The 24,220-nt window shown below is 41.3% G+C and overlaps 1 protein-coding gene across 2 annotated transcripts; it reads left to right on the top strand.

The window, feature by feature from the left end:
* The first annotated feature begins 72 nt into the window (after window positions 1-72).
* Window positions 73-23,222, top strand: cnot9 (CCR4-NOT transcription complex subunit 9). Of its 2 annotated transcripts, none has more exon segments than NM_001173791.1 (8): window positions 73-429; window positions 1,178-1,357; window positions 2,612-2,727; window positions 2,817-2,926; window positions 3,056-3,165; window positions 3,273-3,371; window positions 14,549-14,640; window positions 22,246-23,213. In NM_001173791.1, coding segments are annotated over 8 exon segments (894 nt in total). In that variant the 5' UTR covers window positions 73-411; the 3' UTR covers window positions 22,415-23,213.
* The last annotated feature ends 998 nt before the right edge of the window (window positions 23,223-24,220 follow it).

The raw sequence follows: 24,220 nt of genomic DNA, 5'->3' as shown, positions 1-24,220 counted from the left end.
TGAACCAGAAAAAAACCCAGAAAGAAACAGCGAGTGGGGTGTCTCGCTTCCTCTTCCGTCTCTGATTCAACGAATGAAATGCATAACTGTCTTATTAGCGTCTTATCGGTATCGACCTACCATGTAAACTAAAGGTTATATTTGTTTAAGGATAATAGCTATGTTGCTTGTGTTATAGCGTTAGACAGATATAAAGCAGATATCCTTCTCAAACAGAAGTTCGCTGCATGTTGGATAAATAAACGCGCGGGTAAAGGTTCAAACGTCGTTACAGTTCCGATGTGACCATTGTAAGCAAACTAAGACCAAATATAGTCTGCTAAAACTAAGCTAGGTAACTAGTTGTCGTTTTTGTTTTATTTGTAACTAACTCAGCAGCTTACGGGATATAATATCCAGACGCTTCAGACAATGCTGGCTACAGGCGCAGTAAGTTTGCAATATTGAATTAGCTAGCTAACGTTACATTGTATGCCGTGTTATCTATCAATATGCATATTCATTTTGTGTTATGGTTATTTTCTGTCGCCACCCACCAGATCCATGCACAACTCGGGGTACACAAACTACCGATATGTAGCAAAGCTAGATACTCGGAGGTCTCTAGTTTACACTGCCCAAACAGGGTGAGTATAATTTGTGGAACGTTCCAACAGGAATCTGTTCCAGAAACTTAGTAAAGTAACGTTACAAGGTTGCCAACAAACAACGCATAAAAAGTAGTATGATCAATTCACCTAGCTAACTAGCTGCCGAATAGGCATCAACTCAACACGTAGCTTATTCTTAATGTTTGTCCATAGGCTACCAGAGTGAGGACATACATTTTTCGGAATAAACGTGGTGAGTGAAAAACTTTATGAAATGGCCCACTCCCTACCCGGTATCTTTATTCTGCCGCTATACAACTTTGTATGCGTTGTTTGTTGGCAACCTTATTATACGTTTTTGGAACAGATTCCTGTTGAAACGTTGCACAAATTATACCCGCCCAAACACGTGATTGCAGTTAGTTAGTGCATTGTAAAAAATGAACTAGTTAAGTTAGTTACTAACGTTAGTTAGTCACCGGGCAGCAAACCAACCTTGATTTATCTGTAAACAATTCGTTGGAATTGTATTACATGCTCAGATGCCATGTCTGAGGTTGGTTCACCCCCCTGTTCTTTTCTCACAGGCTGCAACCACAGCCCTGGTTCAGGTGGATCGGGAGAAGATCTACCAGTGGATCAACGAGCTGTCTAGCCCAGAGACCAGGGAGAATGCCCTCCTGGAGCTCAGCAAGAAGAGGGAGTCTGTCCCTGACCTGGCACCCATGCTATGGCACTCTTGTGGAACCATTGCTGCCCTCCTGCAGGTACTAAATATATTACCTTCACTTACTGTATTAACTATTTCACATTACTGAGCCGATTCAAGCCAATCTGTAATGCGCTTTCATAAGAGGAAAAATACATGTGCATTGCTTTAGGTGGTCTTCCCCTATGTCTGTGTCTTAGTCATTGTGGCATTGTGTTAGCTCAGTTGGTAGAGCATGGCACCAGGGTTGTGGGTACGATTCCCACAGGGGATGTTAGCAGTTGATGTTATTCTTCAATAACACAGACCCCAATGCAAATCAGAGGGAGAAAAATATATTTATTCAAAGAGAACAAATCATAGTTGTTATGCTGGAAAGTAGATGGTCATTCTTCCCTGTCCTCAGTGTTTTCTCCACTTAACAAAGAGACAAGATGTAGTTTCCAACCCTAGCCTGTGGTTGACCAATTAGAATTACTTACAGTAAAATTGAGCCAATGACCAAGTATCTTGTTTTAGGCTCAATGTATAGACAATTTCGGACCAATGAGAACATGCAACATGCCACATGTCGCTATGAGTCCAAGACTGAAACCCCTACACAGATTCTAAACAGATGTTAAACTGAAAAACAACTATTTCTATTGATCGTTATTTCCCCAATGACCAATAGTGCTCTGCGTTGTTTATTTATCTTAAAATATTCTTACAGAGACCAGTATGAAAAAAGTGTGAAAATCTATGCACTCACTACTGTAAGTCTCTCTGGATAAGAGCATCTGCTCAATGACTAAAATGTAAATGTAAAATGATGCATGAAGGTACCTACAGTGCCTCCTTAAAGACATGCTTTTTACCTTTGGCAACTACTAAGTATTTTTTAAACATGCTGGATGTGGCGATGTGTAGTTCATACATGCATTATCTATGAGCAAAATTACGGTCTTACCTCAATTAGCCATGAAATCACTAGTTAGAAACTAAGTTTGTTTAGAAGCTTTACTGCGCTATTTTCCCCCATGTGGGCCATCCACTATCAATTCAGGTTCTAGCCAATGAGCTTCAGCCTCTTGCTATTTGAGTGGCACCAAGGAAGATGTGCACACACAGCAGAGCGAGGTAGAGCGCAGTGACGTGGTGCACATACCGTATCTGGACATGTGACGTAGTAGCAATTTTCAGGGACTACTTTTGGCTCGTGAGCACTACTTTCAGATTTACTGGCTAAAAAGTATACAAAAGTACCCTAGAATCTCTTTAAGAGGACGATACTACTTCACATTCTAATTTATTTGCATTCTGTTTCTTTCAGGAAATTGTGAACATCTACCCCTCCATAAACCCACCAACTCTGACAGCCCACCAATCCAACAGAGTATGCAACGCCCTCGCGCTCTTACAGTGTGTCGCCTCCCATCCAGAGACTCGGTAATGCACCATTTTTCTTTTCAGTATGTAAATGATTGTGTTATATGTGTCACTATCTTACACATTCAAAATGTAACCACCTCCTCCAGGTCTGCATTTTTGGCAGCACACATTCCTCTCTTCCTCTACCCTTTCCTGCATACTGTGAGCAAGACACGCCCATTTGAGTACCTGCGCCTCACCAGCTTAGGAGTCATAGGTAACATCCTTTTCTACCTGCATTTGTCTGCCTGATTCCAATGCACTCGATTGTTCATGCCGCAATTCTCTGGCTCATTAAAAACACCTGATTGCCTCCAACTGTAGTTTGCTGTTTGTGTGCCTGCAGGTGCTCTGGTCAAAACAGACGAACAGGAGGTGATCAATTTCCTGCTCACCACAGAGATCATCCCTCTATGCCTGCGCATCATGGAGTCAGGCAGCGAGCTCTCCAAAACGGTAGCTAATCAATCCAGCTTCTGCCATATTGCTTACACACATTGTTATGTGCATATAAACAAAAGGAAATGACTTCATCTGCCTTCTCCCTTTCTCCTCAATGGCAGGTTGCTACTTTCATACTCCAAAAAATTCTGCTGGACGACACCGGGCTGGCGTACATATGCCAGACCTATGAACGCTTCTCTCACGTGGCAATGATTCTTGTAAGTATCATTTGTTTTCAGAGGAAGGTTTAGCTCAGCTGTATATACGGGTGGGTTGTTCAGCAATAAAACCAGGCACGTGAACAAATGGGGCTTTACCTGTGCAGAGCACCTGCCCATTTGCCTCCCCAGTCTCCAATGTGCCCTTTTCTGTGGTGATATAATTTCCCACAAAATGTTAGTTCTTCTGAACCCGCTGCCCACAAGTCATCTTTAAATTGTTATCCATGCATCAGAACCAAAAAGTTGAGCGTCTTGATTGTTGACCAATTACCAATAATCAGCAATGGCGTGCAAAGGGACGCGTGCATATCCAGATTAGTGACCAGAAAGAACTTAGCTGTGTTTGAATACCCATACTAACATACTACATACTATTCGTTCATTTTAGTATACTGTAAACTAACGGTATCGTTTCAGTTGAGCATAATAGAGCTTCGCCTGCCTACCGGAAGTTGACGCTGTTGCTATGCAACCTCTTGCTAGCTTGTTAGCATAACAAATGACTAGCTAAACATTTTACGATTTCGGATGTGTTCGTAAATTCAATCTGGAGTGCCAGGGTGCACTCTGGACGCCCTGGCCGAGGAGTAGACCTCACAACGGCATTCAACCACCCAAGCTAACTGGCTAATGTTGGCTAGCTTGCTAGCTACTGTCAGACACAAATAAGAGAACACCTCACTCTGACAATTTTACTCCCCCTAGAAGAGCTGGTTAGGCTGTTTTTATGTTGTCCAGAGCGTTGTTGACTGTAACTGTGCTGCTGGCAACAACTTAATTATGTTTTTTTGCCGACGTTTACTGACAGCAGCCATATTCAACTGGTGTTGAGCGTTTGTAAATTCGTCAGTTATTCTGCGCTCTGGCACACTCAGACGACAGTGCCTTGAAATCGGAGTAGATAGCCTGAGCGAATTTAAGAACGTACCCTAGGGTTGATCGGAGGGTTCAATCGCAGTCAAGCACCTAAGCTAACTGGCTAACGTTGGCTAGCTACTTTCAGACACAAATGAGAGAACACCTCACTCTCACCATTTTACTTACCCTAGCAGAGCTGGTTAGGCTGTTTTGTTATCCAGAGCGTTGGTGACTAACTGTGCTGCTAGCAACAATTTAATTATGCTTTTTTGGGCCAACGTTTAATGACACTGGCCATTTTCAACGGTGTTGAGTGTTTTGTAAATTCAGCAGTTATTCTGCACAAGAGTGCTCTAAAATCAGAGTAGCTATCCGGAATGAACAATTTCCATTGAAATGCACAACGACTATACCACTTAACTAAGAATTATGTGAATAATCGAGTCAATAAATGTTGGGTAGTTAGCAGATAGTTAATATACTGCCTGGCAAGTTTGATTTATTAGTAGCCAACTAACGTTAGGTAACATACTGGTACATACTGCTGTAATGCTATGCTGTTCGTAAGGATAGCGTAGTTAGCAAATTGTCAGCCAACATAACGTGTAACGTTTTTGAAAAGTCATTACTTTACATTGCTCAACATTTTCTTAACTTTGATTATAATTAGTTAAAGCAATGAATTTGCATCCGCTCTCGTTGGACTTTGGCTGCATATTTTCCGCCATTTTCTTCAAATCTGAAAACGCTGTGAAGCCACGGTCATTTTATAAAGAATTGCATTATGGGCCCTAAAAGCACAGAAATAGTGTCCACTGCATGTATACATTATATTTTGGCAAATTTAGTACGACATCCGGTAACTTTTGTCATACTAACTATATCCATACTATGACTAATAAGCATACTATATACTCAATTCACGTCACAAGTAGTGAGGTTACTATGAGTATTCAAACACAGCTCTTGTTTAATTTCCTCCAGTTTTGCCTGGCAAAAACAGAGTAGGCCTACATTTATCATCCATATAAAATACAGTTTAGCAATCTACTACTGACTCATCTTTGCCAGAACAATAGGCTACCTGCAGGGTTGGGGAGTAACAGATTACATGTAAACGGTTACATATAAGGGACTACAATAAGAGTAACTGTAATCCGTTACAAGCAAAAATATTGTAATCAGATTAGATACTTTTGAAAAAGTAGATGATTACTCCGAGGATTACTTTTAAATATAGAAAGGATGTTTTTCTGTTTTCTCAATGACGTTCAAATCAGCATTGAAAAAAGGCGCAAGTTCAAGTTTGTTCCACCTGAGCGTGTCTGACCACAAGTCAGAGACCACTATGATGACACACCAAATCTGTTTGATGGATCACGCAAAAAGAGCAGGAATAAGCTTTTGTGAGTTACAGTCCAAGCTATGTCTTCCAATGGTGCGACTTCTGTCGGCATCCAAAGACTATCCAACATGAATAAAACGCTTGGCGGTAAGGATGCCAGCAGTGGTGTAGTCTACGGCGATACGGATATCACTTATTGATATCTACAGTTGAAGTTGGAAGTTTACATACACCTTAGCCAAATACATTTAAACTCAGTTTTTCACAAGTCCTGACATTTAATCCTAGTAAAAATTCCCTGTCTTAGGTCAGTTAGGATCCCCCTTTTTCCTCCAAACATAACGATGGTCATTATGGCCAAACAGTTCTATTTTTGTTTCATCAGACCGGAGGACGTTTCTCCAAAAAGTGCGATCTTTGTCTCCATGTGCAGTTGTAAACCATGGTCTGTCTTTTTTTATGGTGGTTTTGGAGCAGTGGCTTCTTCCTTGCTGAGCGACCTTTCAGGTTATGTCGATGTAGGACTCGTTTTGCTGTGGATATAGATACTTTTGTACCTGTTTCCTCCAGCATCTTCACAAGGTCCTTTGCTGCTGTTCTGGGATTGATTTGCCCATTTCGCACCAAAGTACGTTCATATCTAGGAGACAGAACGGGTCTCCTTCCTGAGCAGCATGACGGCTGCGTGGTCCCATGGTGTTTATACTTGTGTACTATTGTTTGTACAGATGAACGTGGTACCTTCAGGCGTTTGGAAATTGCTCACAAGGATGAACCAGACCTGTAGAGGTCTACCATTTTTTTCCCCCTGCAATCTTGGCTGATTTCTTTAGATTTTTTCCACCATGATGTCAAGCAAAGAGGCACTGAGTTTGAAGGTAGGCCTTGAAATACATCCACAGGTACACCTCCAATTGACTCAAATGATGTCAATTAGCCTATCAGAAGGTTCTAAAGCCATGACATCATTTTCTGGAATTTTCCAAGCTGTTTAAATGCGCAGTCAACTTAGTGTATGTAAACTTCTGACCCACTGGAATTGTGATATAGTGAAATAATCTGTCTGTAAACAATTGTTGGAAAAATGACTTGTGTCATGCACAAAGTATATGTTCTAACCTACTTGCCAAACCTATAGTTTGCTAACAAGACATTTGTGGAGTGGTTGAAAAACGAGAATTAATGACTCAAACCTAAGTGTATGTAAACTTCCGACTTTAACTGTACATAGCGCATTGATGTGAATCACACTGCTGCGCTCTCATTTAGCTATTTGCACCTTATGGATTGTGGTTGTCATGGATGGCTGTTCACAAATCTAAATGTGCATTTGAACCCAATAGTGGTTGAATTCAAGAAGTTTAAGCTGCCTATCAGTCATTATTTTTGATACCAGTGAAAAATGAGCTCTTGCAACAGCTGCGTTGTGCAGATCCCAGCCTATGGAATAAAATACCCGCTTTTATTCCAATCTAATTCATGCTGATACAAAAAATTAATCCAGAGGCCTAATGGACACATGCTCAACCACACACAGTTTTGATAGACTTGAAGGGGCAATCTGTAGTTGCTACATACATTTTTTTGGACTTATATATTAATGTAAAGATATATAATTTAATCTTATATGTAGTAGAAAGCGATGGGTTAGAAGAAGCCTACATAACCAACCCATAAAGTAAACTGTAACTATGTAAACTTTAACATTGATTTGTCCTGCAATAGATGTCGTTCAATTGGTAACATTTGTCTTCTTCTAATGCCTCTTAAGGGAAAAAGTAATCTAAAATTACCTGAATGTAGTCAGATTACATTACTGAGTTTATAATGCAAAAGTTACATTTATGATTACAATTTTGGACAGATAACTGTAACGGATTACATTTAGAAAGTAACCTTCCCAACCCTGGCTACCTGCTGATTTGATTCATACTTTTTCATATTTCAAATGGGCCTTGTTTGGGTGGCTACTGACTATATGTCTAAAGATATGCAGCCGTAACATCGTACTGCCTTCAATATTACGGGATGAAGATCTAACATTTTCTGGTGAATCTACTACAATATTTGTAAGGAATAACAGCTACCAGGTTGACAACGAGCACTCTGCAGGCAGGCTGCCGTCCAAAATGATACGGTGCTTTCAGAAAGTATTCACACCAGTTGACTTTTTTGTTGTGTTACAACCTGAATTTAAAATGGGTTAAATGTTGATTTAACACGCAATCAATTGGGCTTCCCCACTGACATTAGTTGATTTGTTCAACCGCAGAGAAAATGTACCGTAATTAAAAATAAATAAAAAAAATGTATCACCAATTGCTCAACAATATCAATGCCCATGCCATCGATCCTATGGCACACCGTGTTATTTGACAATGGTACAGTCTAAAGTGCATCAGCTGCTGTCTTATCAATCATAGTTTCTGCGAGGATAAGCAATGAATCACGTGCACTTGGCGCGAGCATAGGATCAAACAGATCCAACTGGAGAGCAGAGGCCAGGTAGCCAAAGAAATGTGCACAGGCAGAAACTAAAGTGAAAAAAAAGTTGGCCTTTTTGAAATATAAAATAACTAGATATTTCACACCAGTGACCCCAGTAAATGTTTTCCTGCCTATTCTTTCACATTTTTGAAAATCTTCCCACGTATACCTAGGTTGGGAAACACTGGAATCATTTTTTTAAACCTATAATTGAATTATACATTCTGTTTTACAGAATGTGATTAGATCAATTGATATACAATGTGTCACTCTGTGGCTAAGATTACTTCCCAAGCAAATACCAATTTTTTTGACTCCTCTACTTTAGGTCATAGCCATGCTTCTGAATGTCAGAGACAAACCAAAGATATTGCCATGTGCATCAGTCACGTCTGTTTCTTTTGTTTAACAAAAAAAACCTAGTCTTCGCTTATGACAAGCATGCATATAACATGATGCAGACACCACCATGCTTGAAAATATGAAGAGTGGTACTCAGTGACGTGTTGTGTTGGATTTTCCCCAAACATAACGCTTTGTGTTCAGGACATAAAGTTAATTTCTTTGCCACATTTTTTTCCAGTTTTACTTTACTGCCTTATTGCAAACAGGATGAATGTTTTGGATAAACATTTTTTGTAAAGGCTTCCTTCTTTTCACTCTCATTGAGGTTAGTATTGTGGAGTAACTAAAATGTTGTTGATCCATCCTCAGTTTTCTCCTATCACAACCATTAAATTCTGTTTTTAAAGTCACCGTTGGCCTCATGGTAAAATCCCTGAGTGGTTTCCATCATCTCTGGCAACTGAGTTAGGAAGGACGCCTGCATCTTTGTAGTGACTGGGTGTATTGATACACCATCCAAAATGTAATTAATAACTTTACCATGCTCAAAGGGATATTCAATATATACTTCTTTTTTTACCCATCTACAAATAGGTGCCCTTTTTTGCGAGGCATTGGAAAACCTCCCTGCTCTTTGTGGTTGAATCTGTGATTTGAAATGTACTGCTCGACTGAGGGACCTTACAATTATCTGTATGTGTGGGGTACAGAAATCGGGTAGTTATTCAAAAATCATGTTAAACCCTATTATAGTGAGTTCATGCAATTTATATCACTTAAGCACATTTTTACTCCTGAACTTATACTGAACAAAAATATAAACGCAACATGCAACAATTCATATAAGGAAAATCAGTACATTTGAAGTAAATTCATTAGGCCCTAATCTATGGATTTCACATGACTGGGAATACAGATATGCATCTGTTGGTCACAGATGCCAACAACCACAAAAAAGTAGGGGAATGGATCAGAGAACCACTCCGTGTCTGGTGTGACCGCCATTTGCCTCATGCAGCGCGACATATTCTACATGCATACAAAAGTATGTAGACACCTGTTTGTTGGACTTCTCATTCCAAAATCATGGGCATTAATATGGAGTTAGTCCCCCCTTTGCTACTATAACAGCCTCAACTCTTCTGGGAAGGCTTTCCACTAGATGTTGACTCATTGCTGCGGGGACTTGCTTCCTTTCAGCCACAAGAGCACTAGTGAGGTCGGGCATTGATGTTGGGGGATTAGGCCTGGCACACAGTCGGCGTTTCAATTAATCCCAAAAATGTTTGATGGGGTTGAGGTCTGGGCTCTGTGTAGGCCAGTCAAGTTCGTCCACACCGATCTCGCCAAACCAAACCATTTCTGTATGGACCTCGCTTTGTGCACGGGGGCATTGTCATGCTGAAACAGGAAAGGGCCTTCCCTAAACTGTTGCCACAAAGTTGGAACCACAGAATCGTCAAGAATGTCATTGTATGTTGAAGCATTAAGATTTCCTTTCACTGGAACTAAGGGGCCAAGCCCGAACCATGAAAAGCACCCCATACCATTATTCCCCCTCCACCAAACTTTACAGTTGGCGCTATGCATTTGGGCAGGTAGCGTTCTCCTGGAATCCACCATACTCAGATGGTGAAGCGTGATTTAATTCCAGAGAACACGTTTCCACTGCCCCAGAGTCCAATAGCGGCGAGCTTTACACCACTCCAGCCGAAGCTTGCCATTGCACATGGTGATCTTAGGCTTATATGCGGCTGCTCGGCCATGGAAACCTATTTCTTGAAGCTCCCAATGAACAGTTCTTGTGCTGACATTGCTTCGAGAGGCAGTTTGGAAGTCGGTAGTAAGTGTTGCAACCCTTTAGACGTTTCCACTTCACAATAACAACACTTACAGTTGACCAGGGCAGAAATTTGACAAACTGACTTGTTGGAAAGGTGGCATCCTATGACGTGCCATATTGGAAGTCACTCGACTACTCATGCCTCTCCCTAAAGTCAATATGCCTTGTCCATTGCTGTTTTGGTTAGTGATTGTCTTATTCACTGTAGAGCCTCCAGCCCTGCTCAATATGCCTCAGCTAACCCTCTTGTCCCACCTCCCACACATGCGGTGACCTCACCTGGTTTAATTGATGTCTCTAGAGACAATACCTCTCTCATCCTCACTCAATGCCTAGGTTTACCTCAACTGTATTCACATCCTACCATATCTTTGTCTGTACATTATGCATTGAATCTATTCTACCGCACCCAGAAACCTGCTCCTTTTACTCTCTGTCCCGAACGTACTAGACGACCAGTTCTTATAGCCCTTAGCCGTACCCTTATCCTCCTACTCCTCTGCTCCTCTGGTGACGTAGAGGTTAATCCAGGCCCTGCAGTGCCTAGCTCCACTCCCATTCCCCAGGCCCTCTCATTTGTTGACTTCTGTAACCGTAAAAGCCTTGGTTTCATGTATGTTAACATTAGAAGCCTCCTCCCTAAGTTTGTTTTATTCACTGCTTTAGCACACTCTGCCAACCCGGATGTCCTAGCTGTGTCTGAATCCTGGTTTAGGAAGGCCACCAAAAACCCAGAAATGTACATCCCTAACTATAACATTTTCCGACAATATAAAACTGCCAAAGGGGGCGGGGTTGCAATCTACTGCAGAGAGAGCCTGCAGAGTTCTGTCTTACTATCCAGGTCTGTGCCCAAACAATTTGAGCTTCTACTTTTAAAAATCCACCTTTCCAGAAACAAGTCTCTCACCGTTGCCGCTTGCTATAAACCACCTTTTGCCCCCAGCTGTGCCCCGGCACCATATGTGAATTGATTACCTCCCATCTATCTTCAGAGCTCATGCTGTTAGGTGACCTAAACTGGGACATGCTTAACAACCCGATCATCCTACAATCTAAGTTTGATGCCCTCAATCTCACACAAATTACTGTCAAGCGCTCCCTAAAACACTTCAGCGAGCAGGCCTTTCTAATCAACCTGGACCGGGTATCTTGGAAGGATATTGACCTCATTTCGTCAGTAGAGGATGCCTGGTTATTCTTTAAAAGTGCTTTCCTCACAATCTTAAATAAGCATGCCCCATTCAAAAAATGTAGAACCAGGAACAGATATAGCCCGTGGTTCACTCCAGACCTGACTGCCCTTGACCAGCACAAAAACATCCTGTGGCGTACGGCATTAGCATCAAATAGCCCCCGCGATATGCAACTTTTCAGGGAAGTTAGGAACCAATATAGACAGGCAGTTATGAAAGCTAAGGCTAGCTTTTTCAAACAGAGATTTGCAACCTGCAGCACAAACTCCAAAAAGTTCTGCGACACTGTAAAGTCCATGGCGAGTAAGAGCACCTCCTCCCAGCTGCCCACTGCACTGAGGCTAGGAAACACTGTCACCACTGATAAATCCACAATAATTGAGAATTTTTATAAGCATTTTTCTACAGCTGGCCATGCTTTCCACCTGGCCACCCCTACCCTGGTCAACAGCCCTGCACCCCCCACAGCAACTTGCCCAAGCCTCCCTCATTTCTCCCTCACCCAAATCCAGATAGCTGATGTTTTGAAAGAGCTGCAAAATCTTTATCTCTACTTGCACATTCATCTTCTGCACATCTATCACTCCAGTGTTTAATTGCTAAATTGTAATTATTTCACCACTATGGCCTATTTATTGCCTTACCTCCCTTATCTTACCTCATTTGCACACACTGTATATAGTCTTTTTCTCTATTGTGTTATTGACTGTGTTTGTTTATTCCATGTGTTGTTTGTGTCGCATTTGTAAATGAGAACTTGTTCTCAACTAGCCTACCTGGTTAAATAAAGGTTACATTTAAAATAAAACAAAAATGTATCCACCGCCATCACCTCACGTTTCATGATAATGCACAGCCCCATGTTGCAAGGCTCTGTACACAATTCCTGGAAGCTGAAAATGTCCCAGTTCTTCCATGGCCTGCATACTCACCAGACATGTCAATCATTCATCATGTTTCAGATGCAGCTTGTTCCAGTTCCCGCCAATATCCAACAACTGGGACAACATTCCACAGGCCACAATCAACAGCCTGATCAAATCTATGTGAAGGAGATAAACTAGTATATGGACACCCCTTCAAATAAGTAGCTTTGGCTATTTCAGCCACAACTGTTGCTGACAGGTGTATAAAATCGAGCACACAGCCATGTAATCTCCATAGACAAACATTGGCAGTATAATGGCCTAACTGAAGAGCTCAGTTTTTTGTACTTCACCTTTATTTAACTAGGCAAGTCAGCTAAGATCAAATTCTTATTTACAATGACGGCCTACCGGGAAACAGTGGGTTAACTGCCTTGTTCAGGGGCAGAACGACTGATTTTTACCTTGTGTTGTGTGCCCCCCCCAAACCCTCTTTTACGCTGCTGCTACTCTCTGTTTATCATATATGCATTGTCACTTTAACTATACATTCATGTACATACTACCTCAATTGGCTTGACCAACCAGTGCCCCTGCACATTGGCTAACCGGGCTATCTGCATTGTCCCACCACCCGCCAACCCCTCTTACGCTACTGCTACTCTCTGTTTATCATATATGCATAGTCACTTTAACCATATCTACATGTACATACTACCTCAATCAGCCTGACTAACCGGTGCCTGTATGTAGCCTCGCTACTGTTATAGCCTAGCTACTGTATATAGCCTCGTATTGTTATTTTTCACCGTCTTTTTACTGTTTTTATTTCTTTACTTACCTATTGTTCACCTAATACCTTTTTTGCACTGTTGGTTAGAGCCTCTAAGTAAGCATTTCACTTTAAGGTCTACACCTGTTGTATTCGACGCACGTGACAAATAAACTTTGATTTGATTCTATCCAGCAACCTTTCGGTTACTGGCCCAATGCTCTAACCACCAGGCTACCTGCCGCCCCGATGGGCCTCAGGATCTCGCCACGGTGTCTCTCTGCATTCAAATTGCCATTGATAAAATGCAATTGTGTTCGTTGTCCGTAGCTTATGCCTGCCCATACCATAAGCCAACCGCCACCATGGGGCACTCTGTTCACAATGTTGACGTCAGCAAACCGCTTGCCCACACAACGCCATACACGTGGTCTGTTGTTGTGAGGCCGTTTGGACGTACTGCCAAATTCTCTAAACGACATTGGAGGCAGGTTATGGTAGAGAAAGGAACATTTTATCTTTCAACAGCTCCCTCAACTTGATACGTCTGTGGCATTGTGTTGTTTGACAATACTGCACATTTTAGAGTGGCCTTTTATTGTCCTCATCACAAGGTGCACCTGTCTAATGATCATGCTGTTTAATTAGCTGCCAGATATGCCACAACTGTCAGGTGGATGGATTATCTTGGCAAAGGAGACATGCAAATTTGTACCCAAAATTTGAGAAGTACGCTTTTTGTGCGTATTGAACATTTCTGAGATTTTATTTCAGCTAATGAAACATGGGACAAACACTTTATTAAAACATTTTTTTTTTAAATGTAACCTTTATTTTACCAGGTAGGCTAGTTGAGAACAAGTTCTCATTTGCAACTGCGACCTGGCCAAGATAAAGCATAGCAATTCGACACATACAACAACAGTTACACATGGAATAAACAAAACAGTCAATAATACAGTAAAACAAAAAGTCTATATACAGTGAGTGCAAATGAGGTAAGTTAAGGCAATAAATAGTCCATGGTGGCGAAGTAATTAGAATATAGCAATTAAACACTGGAATGGTAGATGTGCAGAAGATGAATGTGCACGTAGAGATACTGGGGTGCAAAGGAGCAAGATAAATAAATTCAGTATGGGGATGAGGTAGGTAGATAGCCCATCTGTAAACAGCCCATCTATGTACTTGAATTTGTTCCATGTATTTAGGTTTGACATAACAAAGGGCTTGAATACTTGACTCTTAAATGTTTATTAATTTGTAAAAATGTCTAAACATAATTCCATTTTGGCATTATGGGGTATTGTGTGTAGGCCAGTGACACAAAATCTCAATTTAATAAATGTTAAATTCTGGCTGTAACACAACAAAATGTGTGAAAAGTTTCTGAAGGCCCTATACTATTGTTTTTGTTGGGTTTTTTTTTTACCCCAAACATGTTGATTCTCTTTGTTTTCAGGGGAAAATGGTGCTGCAGCTTTCGAAGGAACCATCTGCACGTCTGCTGAAACATGTTGTACGCTGCTACCTTCGCCTCTCTGATAATCCAAGGTAAATTAAGTGTTAACAGCACTTTAAAGAGATTCTCTGGTACCTTTTTGTATACTTTTTAGCCAGTAGTTCTGAAAGTAGCGCTCACTAGCCAAAAATTTGTCCCTGAAAATTGCTTACCACGTCACATATGTGCACCATGTCATTGCTCTCTCTCGCTCTGCTGTGTGCATCTTGCTAGCTGTCACTCAAATGGTGAGGGGCTGAAGCTCATTGGCTGGAATACTTACTAGTCGTCAAAGTCCCAGAGCATGTCTTTAACACCAGCAGGTATAGGCCTATGCATTATGATGCAGTTATAATGCACTGTAAGACTTGTTATAAGCATGTATAACGCCGTTATTTCTTAGTACTTTCTCATAATGATCTTGTCTAAAATGTGCAGAATCTTAATATATTAGAAAGGGGAAGCTTCACTTGTTCTCTTTGTTGGTGCACTGTCTCTACATGTCCACCAAGAGGAGCTGTGCCATGAATGTAATTTAAGCCAGGAGGTCACTGTGTCAGTCAGAGATGTAGTGCATTCCGAAAGTATTCAGACACCTTCCATTTTTCCACATTTTGTTACATTACAGCCTTATTCTAAAATTGATTAAAAAAAGAAATCTCATCAATCTATACACAATACCCCATAATGAAAAAGTGAAAGCAGGTTTTTAGAAATCTTTGCAAAATAATATATTTTTAACATTCCTTATTTACATAAATATTCAGACCCTTTGCAATGAGGCTCTAAATTAAGCTCAGGTGCATCCTGTTTCCATTGATCATCCTTGAGATGTTTCTACAACTTGATTGGAGTCTACCTGTGGTAAATTAAATTGATTGGACATTATTTGGAAAGGCACACACCTGTCTATATAAGGTCCCACAGTTGACAGTGCATGTCAGAGAAAAAACCAAGCCATGAGATCGATGGAATTGTCCATAGAGCTCCGAGACAGGATTGTGTCGAGGCACAGATCTGGGGAAGGGTACCAAAAAATGTCTGCAGCATTGAAGGTCCCCAAGAACACAGTGGCCTCCATCATTCTGAAATGGAAGAAGTTTGAGACCACCAAGATTCTTAGAGCTGGCTGCCCGGACAAACTGAGCAATCGAGGGAGAAAGGCCTTGGTCATGGGGGTGACTAAGAACCCGATGGTCACTTGGACAGAGCTCCAGGGTTCCTTTGTGGAGGTGGGAGAACCTTCCAGAAGGACAACCATCTCTGCAGCACTCCACCAATCAGGCATTTATGGTAGAGTGGCTAGACAGAAGCCACTCCTCTAAAAGGCACTTGACAGCCCGCTTGGAGTTTGCAAAAAGTTACCTAAAGGACTCTCAGATCATGAGGAACAAGATTCCCTGGTCTGATGAAACCAAGATTGAACTCTTTGACCTGAATGCCAAGCCTTACGTCTGGATGAAACCTGGTGGCATCCCTACGGTGAAGCATGGCGGTTCACCTTCTAACAGGACAACGACCCTAAGCATCACAGCCAAGACAACGCTGGAGTGGCTTCGGGACAAGTGTCTGAATGTCCTCGAGTGGCCCAGACTTGAACCCGATCGAACATCTCTGGAGAAACCTGAAAATATCTGTGCAGCGACGCTCCCCATCCAACCTGACAGAGCTTGAGAGGATCTGCAGAGAAGAATGGGAGAAACTCCCTAAATACAGATATGCCAAGCTTGTACCCAAGAAGAGTCATGGCTGTAATCGCTGCCAAAGGTGCTTCAATAAAGACTGAGTAAAGGGTCTGAATACTTATGTAAATGTTATTTAAGTTCTTTATTTTTAATACATTTGCAAACATTTCTACAAACTTGTTTTTGCTTTGTCATTATGGGATATTGTGTGTAGATTTGATTAAATCGTTAAAAATAATTTCTCATCAATGTTAGAACAAGGCTGTAACGTAAGTAAATGTGGAAAAAGTCAAGGGCTCTGAATACTTTCCGAATGCACTGTATGCTAGGACTGGAAAACGTGAAACCAATGTGATGGAACTATACCAACAGGGGCCGACTGGCCATCTGGCATTTCGGACAAAAGTTAGATGGGCATTTTTTTCAGTGGGCCTGTGTAAATTCTGTACCTTTTTTTTTGTTGTTGTTGCAAAATGATAATTATCTGGCTAATACTGGGGGCCTCAAGGAAAACATGTATTTACCAGCAAACAAAAGCTGCTAGTGTGTTTTTATTCAATAATAAAGTTGTGAATGACAGATTCTGACTTAAGACATTTTCCTCAGAGCCTATTCTAGAAATCAAGCCATTACCAAGCTATTTCCACGTAGCATGTAGTGCCTTTTCCACATGAAAATGATAGACGCTGCTTGTTAGAACATTCGCTTTTTTTTTTTATGTGGGTAAAGCGGCAGTTCGAAAATTCATCATTGGCTTTGATACTCTGATTGGTTAGAGATGATTCAAAACCTAATGACTTTGTTTTGTACAATGCCACTCATCACCACAAACGACTTAAATAATGGCAGTCTCAAACTAAAGTGTGTAGTGATGACAGAGCAGTGGAAGAATTTCGTTTGAGTTGTCAGGCTAGGTGTCTCAAGGCTCTTTATGAGAAACTCCAGGGCCAGATCAGCAAGGGAGTATGTTTTGTCTTTTTATTTTTATTTTATTTTTTTTCCTTTTGATGTGTGTGTATATTACTCCTAAACCTGTTTCTGCGAAACACACCTCTTCCTGCCCGTACAGAGTGGAAGTTTCCTGCTTCCTGCCCACACAAAGTCAAGGTTTCTAATGACACTCTGCAGTGCTTCAGTGCATTGTGGTCTCATGGCCTACTCACAAGTGGAACTGTTATCTGGGTCAGAGCTTATTTTTCCACTCTGAGCAAAAATAATGTTTTATGTATAGGTTACTCAGTTGGTAGAGCATGGCGCTTGCAACGCCGGGACAATGGGTTAGATTTCCAGGACCACGCATACGTAAAATGTACGGATGCATTACTCTAAGTCGATTTGGATAAAAGCGTCTGCTAAATGGCATTATTATTAGTTCAAAACGTTGAGTTGATGTCTGAAATCATTCATGCAAGATTAACATAATAAGTATAACTCTAATGAAAAGCTCTAATGAAAAGGCTCTATCTTAAAGCTCTACTGAAGGAAATAAAAACAACACATTTAAAATCAAGGGAGGTAAAATAGCAATAGTGGACTAGGTGCTAAATACATCTTAGATTAGGTTTAGGACTTTGAAATCCACTTCTACATACTAACGCCCATTTAAAAGTTCAGAGTGATGGAGTGGCACTCAGATGGTCAGGGAGTGAATTCCATAGGCGAGGGGCAAGGGAGCAGAAGGCTCAGCCTCGCATAGTTCGGAGATGTATCTTGGAGACTTTAAGCAGTATGGAATGGCTGGAGCGGAGAGTGCGAGGTGTCTTGCTGATTGAGAGGAAGTCGCCGATGTAGGTGGGCCTCAATCTTTTCAAGGCTTTAAATACAGGCATGAGTCGATCCTGTAATTGACTGGTAGCCAGTGGGGTTTGGCCAGGATCGGGGTGATGTGGTCGGACTTCTTGGACCCCGGCAGTACTGTTCTGGATTTGTAGGAGCCACTGTAGTGATTTGGCTGGAAGGCCCCCAAACAGCGCATTACCGAAGTTAATCCGAGAGAAGATGTGGATGAGTTTCTCTGCATCTGGCTAGGAGAGTGATGGTAAGACCCCGGGCAATGTTTTCAAGATGGAAAAATGTTTTATGTGGGCATTGAAGGACACAGAATGATCAAACTTGACTCCTAGGTTGGAGATGACAAAAACAGGTGGATGGCCTGCTTGGGTATCTGAATAAGCATAGCATTAGTCTTGTTACTGTTCAACTGGAGGAAGTTCTTTCTCATTCATCCATGCCTGATGTCCTCTAGTCAGCTGCTGACTTTTGCTAGGGCAGAGATGGTGTCTGGTTTGGTGTTATTTTAAACTTTGGTATCGTTAGCGTAGCAGTGGAAGTTGATGTTATAATCTCTGAGGATTTGGCCAAGGGAGCATGTAAATTAAAAACAGAATAGGCCCCAGCACTGACCCCTGTGGGATACTGCATGTGAAGGCAGACTCCTGGGATCTGGACTCTCCAGTACTGTTGATAGGAAGGGGAGGTTGGAGTTGGGCCTGTAGCTGGATAGGATGTCCTGATCAAGGATGGGTTTCTTGAGTAAGGGGGTGACCTACTGCTGTTTTTTGAAGCTTGATGGTACTTCTCTAGTCAGAGCAGTGCTGCGAACTCACGCATTGGGCATGAGACACGCATTTGACCCTCTTCACAAGGTCACGCGCCACACCTTTTATTTCTCACTCATTAAAAATAAAAAAAGTACTGCTTTTATTTTGTAATTAATTCAGTGCATTAACTTCAACTGTGCATTCTACATCACAAGCAATGTAACTGTGGCAGCTTCACGCTGAAGATCCGTAATTTTCCTGCCACCACACTATGAATCGCGTCAGATTGAAACTTGTGATTTGGTTTAGTAAGGGTCCAAGACCACGGCCTCCACAATCACCCAACCTCAACCCAATTGAGATGGTTTGGGATGGTTGGACTGCAGAATGAAGGAAAAGCAGCCAACAAGTGCTCAGCATATGTGGGAACTCCTTCAAGACTGTTGGAAAAGCATTTACAGGTAAATCTGGTTGAGAGAATGCCAAGAGTGTGCAAAGCTGTCAAGGAAAAGGATGGGTACTTTGAAGAATCTAAAATATATTTTGATTTTTTTTAACTTTTCTTTTTTTTTGGTAACTACGTGATTCCGTTTTTGTTATTTCATAGTTTTGATGTCTTCACTATTCTACAATGTAGAAAATAGTACAAATAAAGAAAAACCCTTGAATGAGTAGGTGTGTCCAAACTTTGGACTTGTACTGTATATAAAATTAGGGCTGACTCCATTTGGTCGATTGTTTGGAAATAACTACTAAAACAAGAGGATCAATGAACATTGATTCTGGAAAATGAATGCTCAGTATATTGCGCGCAACATTTCAGTACCAACAGCATTTTAGCCTGTTATACTAGCTGTCAAGTCTGTGTTTTATAAATGTGCAATAAACATCAAAAACGTGTGTGTGTGTGTATAGGGAATTGGCAACTTGTTCTCATTCTGAGAAATTAGGTAGGCCACTTGATTTCAACATCGGAACAAAGTGGACAGACAAGCATGCTGTTCAAACAGTTGGAGATGGACAGAACGGTGTGTTCATAACAATTCAACTGTTCTGCCTTGTTAGCTAGAAAATAGATCGAAGTTGGCTAAACTTGAAATATGAAGATTAGCTGACTACTAACTAGGAAGTGAGCTGGTGTTAGGGAGATTGAGTTTTTCTATTATGCCTGCTGCAAGAAGTTAGTAATTATTAGTGAATGTGCATTATGCATGGTTCTGGTAAAAATGTGTTTACAAAAAACAGCATTTTTATAGACTTGAAAGCCAGATCAACAATTATTGCAAAAAAGCAGCTTAAACAATTTGATTTTATGGCATATATGCCCTGAATTCATTAGGTTATTGCTGACTCTTTGAAATACAGTATATTTAACATTTTTAATTATACAACAAAGCTTATTTAGAGAGCATTAAAATCGAGATGTGTGTGTATATATTGTGAATCACCCATATGGTCTAAAATAAACAGATATTTTTCTAACTTATCGCCCAGCCCTACTAACAGTTATTCTTCTTTGTGTGTGTGTGTGTGTGTGGGGGGGGGGGGTTAAGTGCCTTGCACAACGACAGGAGATGGTGTCTCCCAGTGTCGTTGCCACATTACGCATACTTGTTTTTATATGTACATACTAGAGATGCCAATTATTGGTCATGGGAATTTGGTTAAAAGTCATGACTTATATTGTCATTTTTGGTATTGTGCTGCTAGGCAAAAATGGTAGGCATAAATGTGTATGTAGAGTAAGAGGATGGGTTTTGCAAATCAGCCTCAACCACCTGAAGATGAATATTCATTACAATTTTCTTGAATGTGGGGTTATTTATTCTAATCAAATGTCACATGAACATATTCAAACCCCCAGTATTTGGGAGACATCGATCAGGAGGCCATCCCTCTTGGAGAGCTACCTCCAAGCAGGATTTTCTATGGTCCTATTTTAAAGGAATAGTTCACCCAAATTAATTACATATTTACATGTTGGTTTCTTATCGACAAGGAAAGACTGCAATCCATCTTATGGTTAGTCAATAGCCAGCCTCACCAACCATTTAATATTAGCATTTTCTAATGCTGTAAATGTTAGCATACCCAAATCATTTCTAAGTAACTTCAGACCAGGTCGACAAGTTTTGATTGTGTATTCTACTTTAAAAGAATCCTGAATACACCTTACATGTGATTAAAACATTTTTAAAAATCCACTCTGGTCATGGGCCTTAAATGCTCAGCACACAATAAATGTACACATGCATGTTATTCAATCATTGCATCCAAACTGCTCGTGCACGTTGTCAAGCATTTCCATAGCCATGAGCTAAAATAGAACTTGGTTCTATTTGTGATGCTTGATGCGCTGCAAGTCCCGCCTCTCCCATCCCCTCATTGGTTTTTAGGAGCATATACCCACATGGGTGATTGAAAGGTAGTACACCCAGACCCCACGGTTAGAGGGTGGAACCAATGACATTCACAATATGAAATCTCACTCTGAGCTGTCTTCAAAAGTTGGCAGCCCTGCAGCAGGGACTTGTTGATCAGGGTGGTGATGAACATAAGCAGGCTAGATGAGCAGGTTTTGAGTAGGGATAGGGAGCAAGTGGTGGCCTTAATTTTATAAATATTTGACTGCACGGAGGAGGATATAACTTCTGTAATGTTGCCGAGGGGGAGGGTTAGTCTGTAAGATGCCGTTAGTAAACTACGGCAACCATGGATCTCATGTTAAGAATATCTTAATCGCTGTATTTAAGTTATGGATGTTCCTTTTTGCAAAATACGTATATGGTCTGAGGGGGGTGAGCAATGAAACAACAGTGGTGAGGTTAATGTATCACATAGCTTGCCTGTAGCTCTACCTTGTAACAGGAAATTGATACTCCCTTCATCTTATAGAGGAGTGTGGGTGGTGGATGTTAAGTTAGTGGCAGAGGTAGACTGGCCATCAGGCAAATAGGCTGGTCCATTTTTAGCCCACTGAGCCAATCTAATTTTTGCGCAACATTTTAAGTATCTGGCTAATACTGGGAGCCTCAAGGAAATAAATGGGCCGATGGGGGGCCTTGAGGGGGAAAAACGGGCCGGTGTGTTACAAATGCCAGGGCCGATTTCTGGTCCCAGTTCGCCACTGTATATGGACCTACAGTATCTCTTACACTTACCCAGTTGTCTCAGATACGCAAAGAGGAGTGAACAAGAGAGGGGAGGGGGGTGTACTGCAGTCCAGGGTCACGTTCAGTAGCCTAATGTTTTCGAGCGTTGAAGACAGGAATGCCATGAAGAGAGTCGACATGAATCCTTCTTCAGATTCGGGTTTGTTCTTTTGTTCTAGCATATTCCTATCTAAATGTTAGCCAACGTTGTTTCCTGATGAACGCGCTCCTAATATGTTTGGTGTTCTGTTCACTCATTACATCTAACCTCTGACCCCCAGAGCGCGAGAAGCACTGCGCCAGTGCCTGCCCGACCAGTTGAAGGATGCCACATTCGCCCAGGTGCTAAAGGACGACACCACCACCAAGCGCTGGCTGGCCCAGCTGGTCAAGAACCTGCAGGAGGGCCCGGTGACGGATGGCCGAGGCATCCCCCTGACCGCACAGTAACCTCATCAACCCCTTTGACACTACCTGAGGAACGGTAGCGTGCTGACAGAGCCACAGAAGAAAAACATGATTAGTGCTTGAAGTTAAAAGAAAAAGGTGCCACTAGTCATTATTGGTGCTGGTACTAATTTTAAAGTACCCGTGTTAATATTTAAGAGCAACATTTTCTATAAGAGGTGCCGGTACTCAAGAGTAGAAAATAATAGGCACCGGTACTCTAGTGGTGTGCGCCGGTCCAATTTAAACACCGTCCAAGACCAGGAGAGGATGATGCTGTGTAGAACCATAAACTCTGTGGCTCACTTGTTGTTGCCGCTCACATGGCATTCTCCCTGAGACGTTCTCACAAATGCTTTCTCAATGCTTATGGAGGTGTTTGCGTTACATTTCAACAGGGTTGAACATTGAAGTCATCAAAAAGGAAATCAACATTGGTCTGGTTTTAACCTGGTGTTCCCACTGTTTTTGTACTGTCCTGAACCAAAACCACTACAGGCTTTTTCTAAGTGTTTATTTTTTATTTAGATGTTTTCTTTTAACCATCTAGAGCAGGGTTCTCTGAATTTGGTCCACGGGTGATTTTATTTGGCACCCCAAGGTCCCCAGAAACCCCCAAAAACATGTATGTTAATGCATTTTCATTTTACTGTTGTACATAAAGCTGATTTACTGGTGTTTTTACAGTCTTAAGTGAATTGGGAAATCTGTTCCAAAGTATTCCCATGCATAATAGAGATACTGTATGTGATGGTATACAAATGTAAACAAGGTTTTTAATTAAATATTATATTTGTTTGGGCTTCTTGCAGTCAATTTGCAGTCTACACATTATTTGTAATAATGTTCTGGTCCCCTGACCATCCACTCAAGACATATCTGCCCACGGCTAAATCTTGTTGATGATCCGTGCTCTAGAGCAGGGGCGTTCAACTCTTACCCTACGAGATCCGGAGCCTGCTGGTTTTCTGTTCTACCTGATACTTCATTGCACCCATGTGGTGTCCAAGGTATAAATCATTCTGTGATTAGAGGGGAACATGAATACAAGCAACCAAATCTTGCTTAGGGCCCACAAAAGGTGGCTCTGCATCAACAGAGAGCTACCTTTTCGCTTCGGAGCTATACGTTGAACATATCTACTGTAACGTATTCCAAAACAAAGCCCCAATCTCAGCAAAAACCGCTTACTTTCTTGAATTGTTGAAGGAATAACTATTTGCCCTCTATTATTGGAAATTGAGATTTCAAATGTGATTTCTGAGTTATTGTAAATGATCTGAGAGCAGGTTATTGAAGAGAAGAAAGGTTTCCCTTCACTTGCACATTAGCCTTTAACAGCTTTTAGCCTACCATTTCCGCCATAGGGACCATTAACAATGCAAGGGAGGGATTTTCATTTTGTTTATGGGGGTAGATTCCATTTGTAAATTAACTGGATCTCTGCTAAAATCTGTGTAATGTGCTTTCCTGTCAGGAAAGTGCCCATTAAAAAAAAAAATCTATCCACCTATCTGGAACGCTCCATTTTATGTTATTTGTTATTCTGTTACAAGTGTGTGTGCATTAGGAAAATGAGTGACTTTTTGTAGATATTGAAAATGTATTATGATCAAAATTAGGTGGTATACTATGTGAAATAAATTGTACTGATTGCAAAGTAATTATTTAAATACTTCTACTACTAGTGAAATGGGGTTGCATCTTCTAGTTGCAAAGTGGCAATTGCAAATTATACCCAAACTCTAGGATTTTCCACTAATGTTTTCCGTAGATACCAGAGCAAGGTTTGGTCCACAGGAAGGTAGA

The sequence above is a fragment of the Salmo salar genome, chromosome ssa21 (genome assembly GCF_905237065.1).
Source record: "Salmo salar chromosome ssa21, Ssal_v3.1, whole genome shotgun sequence".
Classification (NCBI taxonomy): Eukaryota; Metazoa; Chordata; class Actinopteri; order Salmoniformes; family Salmonidae; genus Salmo; species Salmo salar.
This window is presented reverse-complemented; position numbering and strand designations above follow the sequence as displayed.

What these genes read in the sequence shown, in the direction of transcription:
- cnot9 (XM_014163962.2), top strand. Translation starts at nt 492, where the DNA reads ATGCATATTCATTTTGTGTTATGGTTATTTTCTGTCGCCACCCACCAG. An exon ending in GCCTCCCATCCAGAGACTCG is followed by an intron (nt 2,728 to 2,816) that starts GTAATGCACCAT and finishes CACCTCCTCCAG; the next exon opens with GTCTGCATTTTTGGCAGCAC. An exon ending in CACCAGCTTAGGAGTCATAG is followed by an intron (nt 2,927 to 3,055) that starts GTAACATCCTTT and finishes GTGTGCCTGCAG; the next exon opens with GTGCTCTGGTCAAAACAGAC.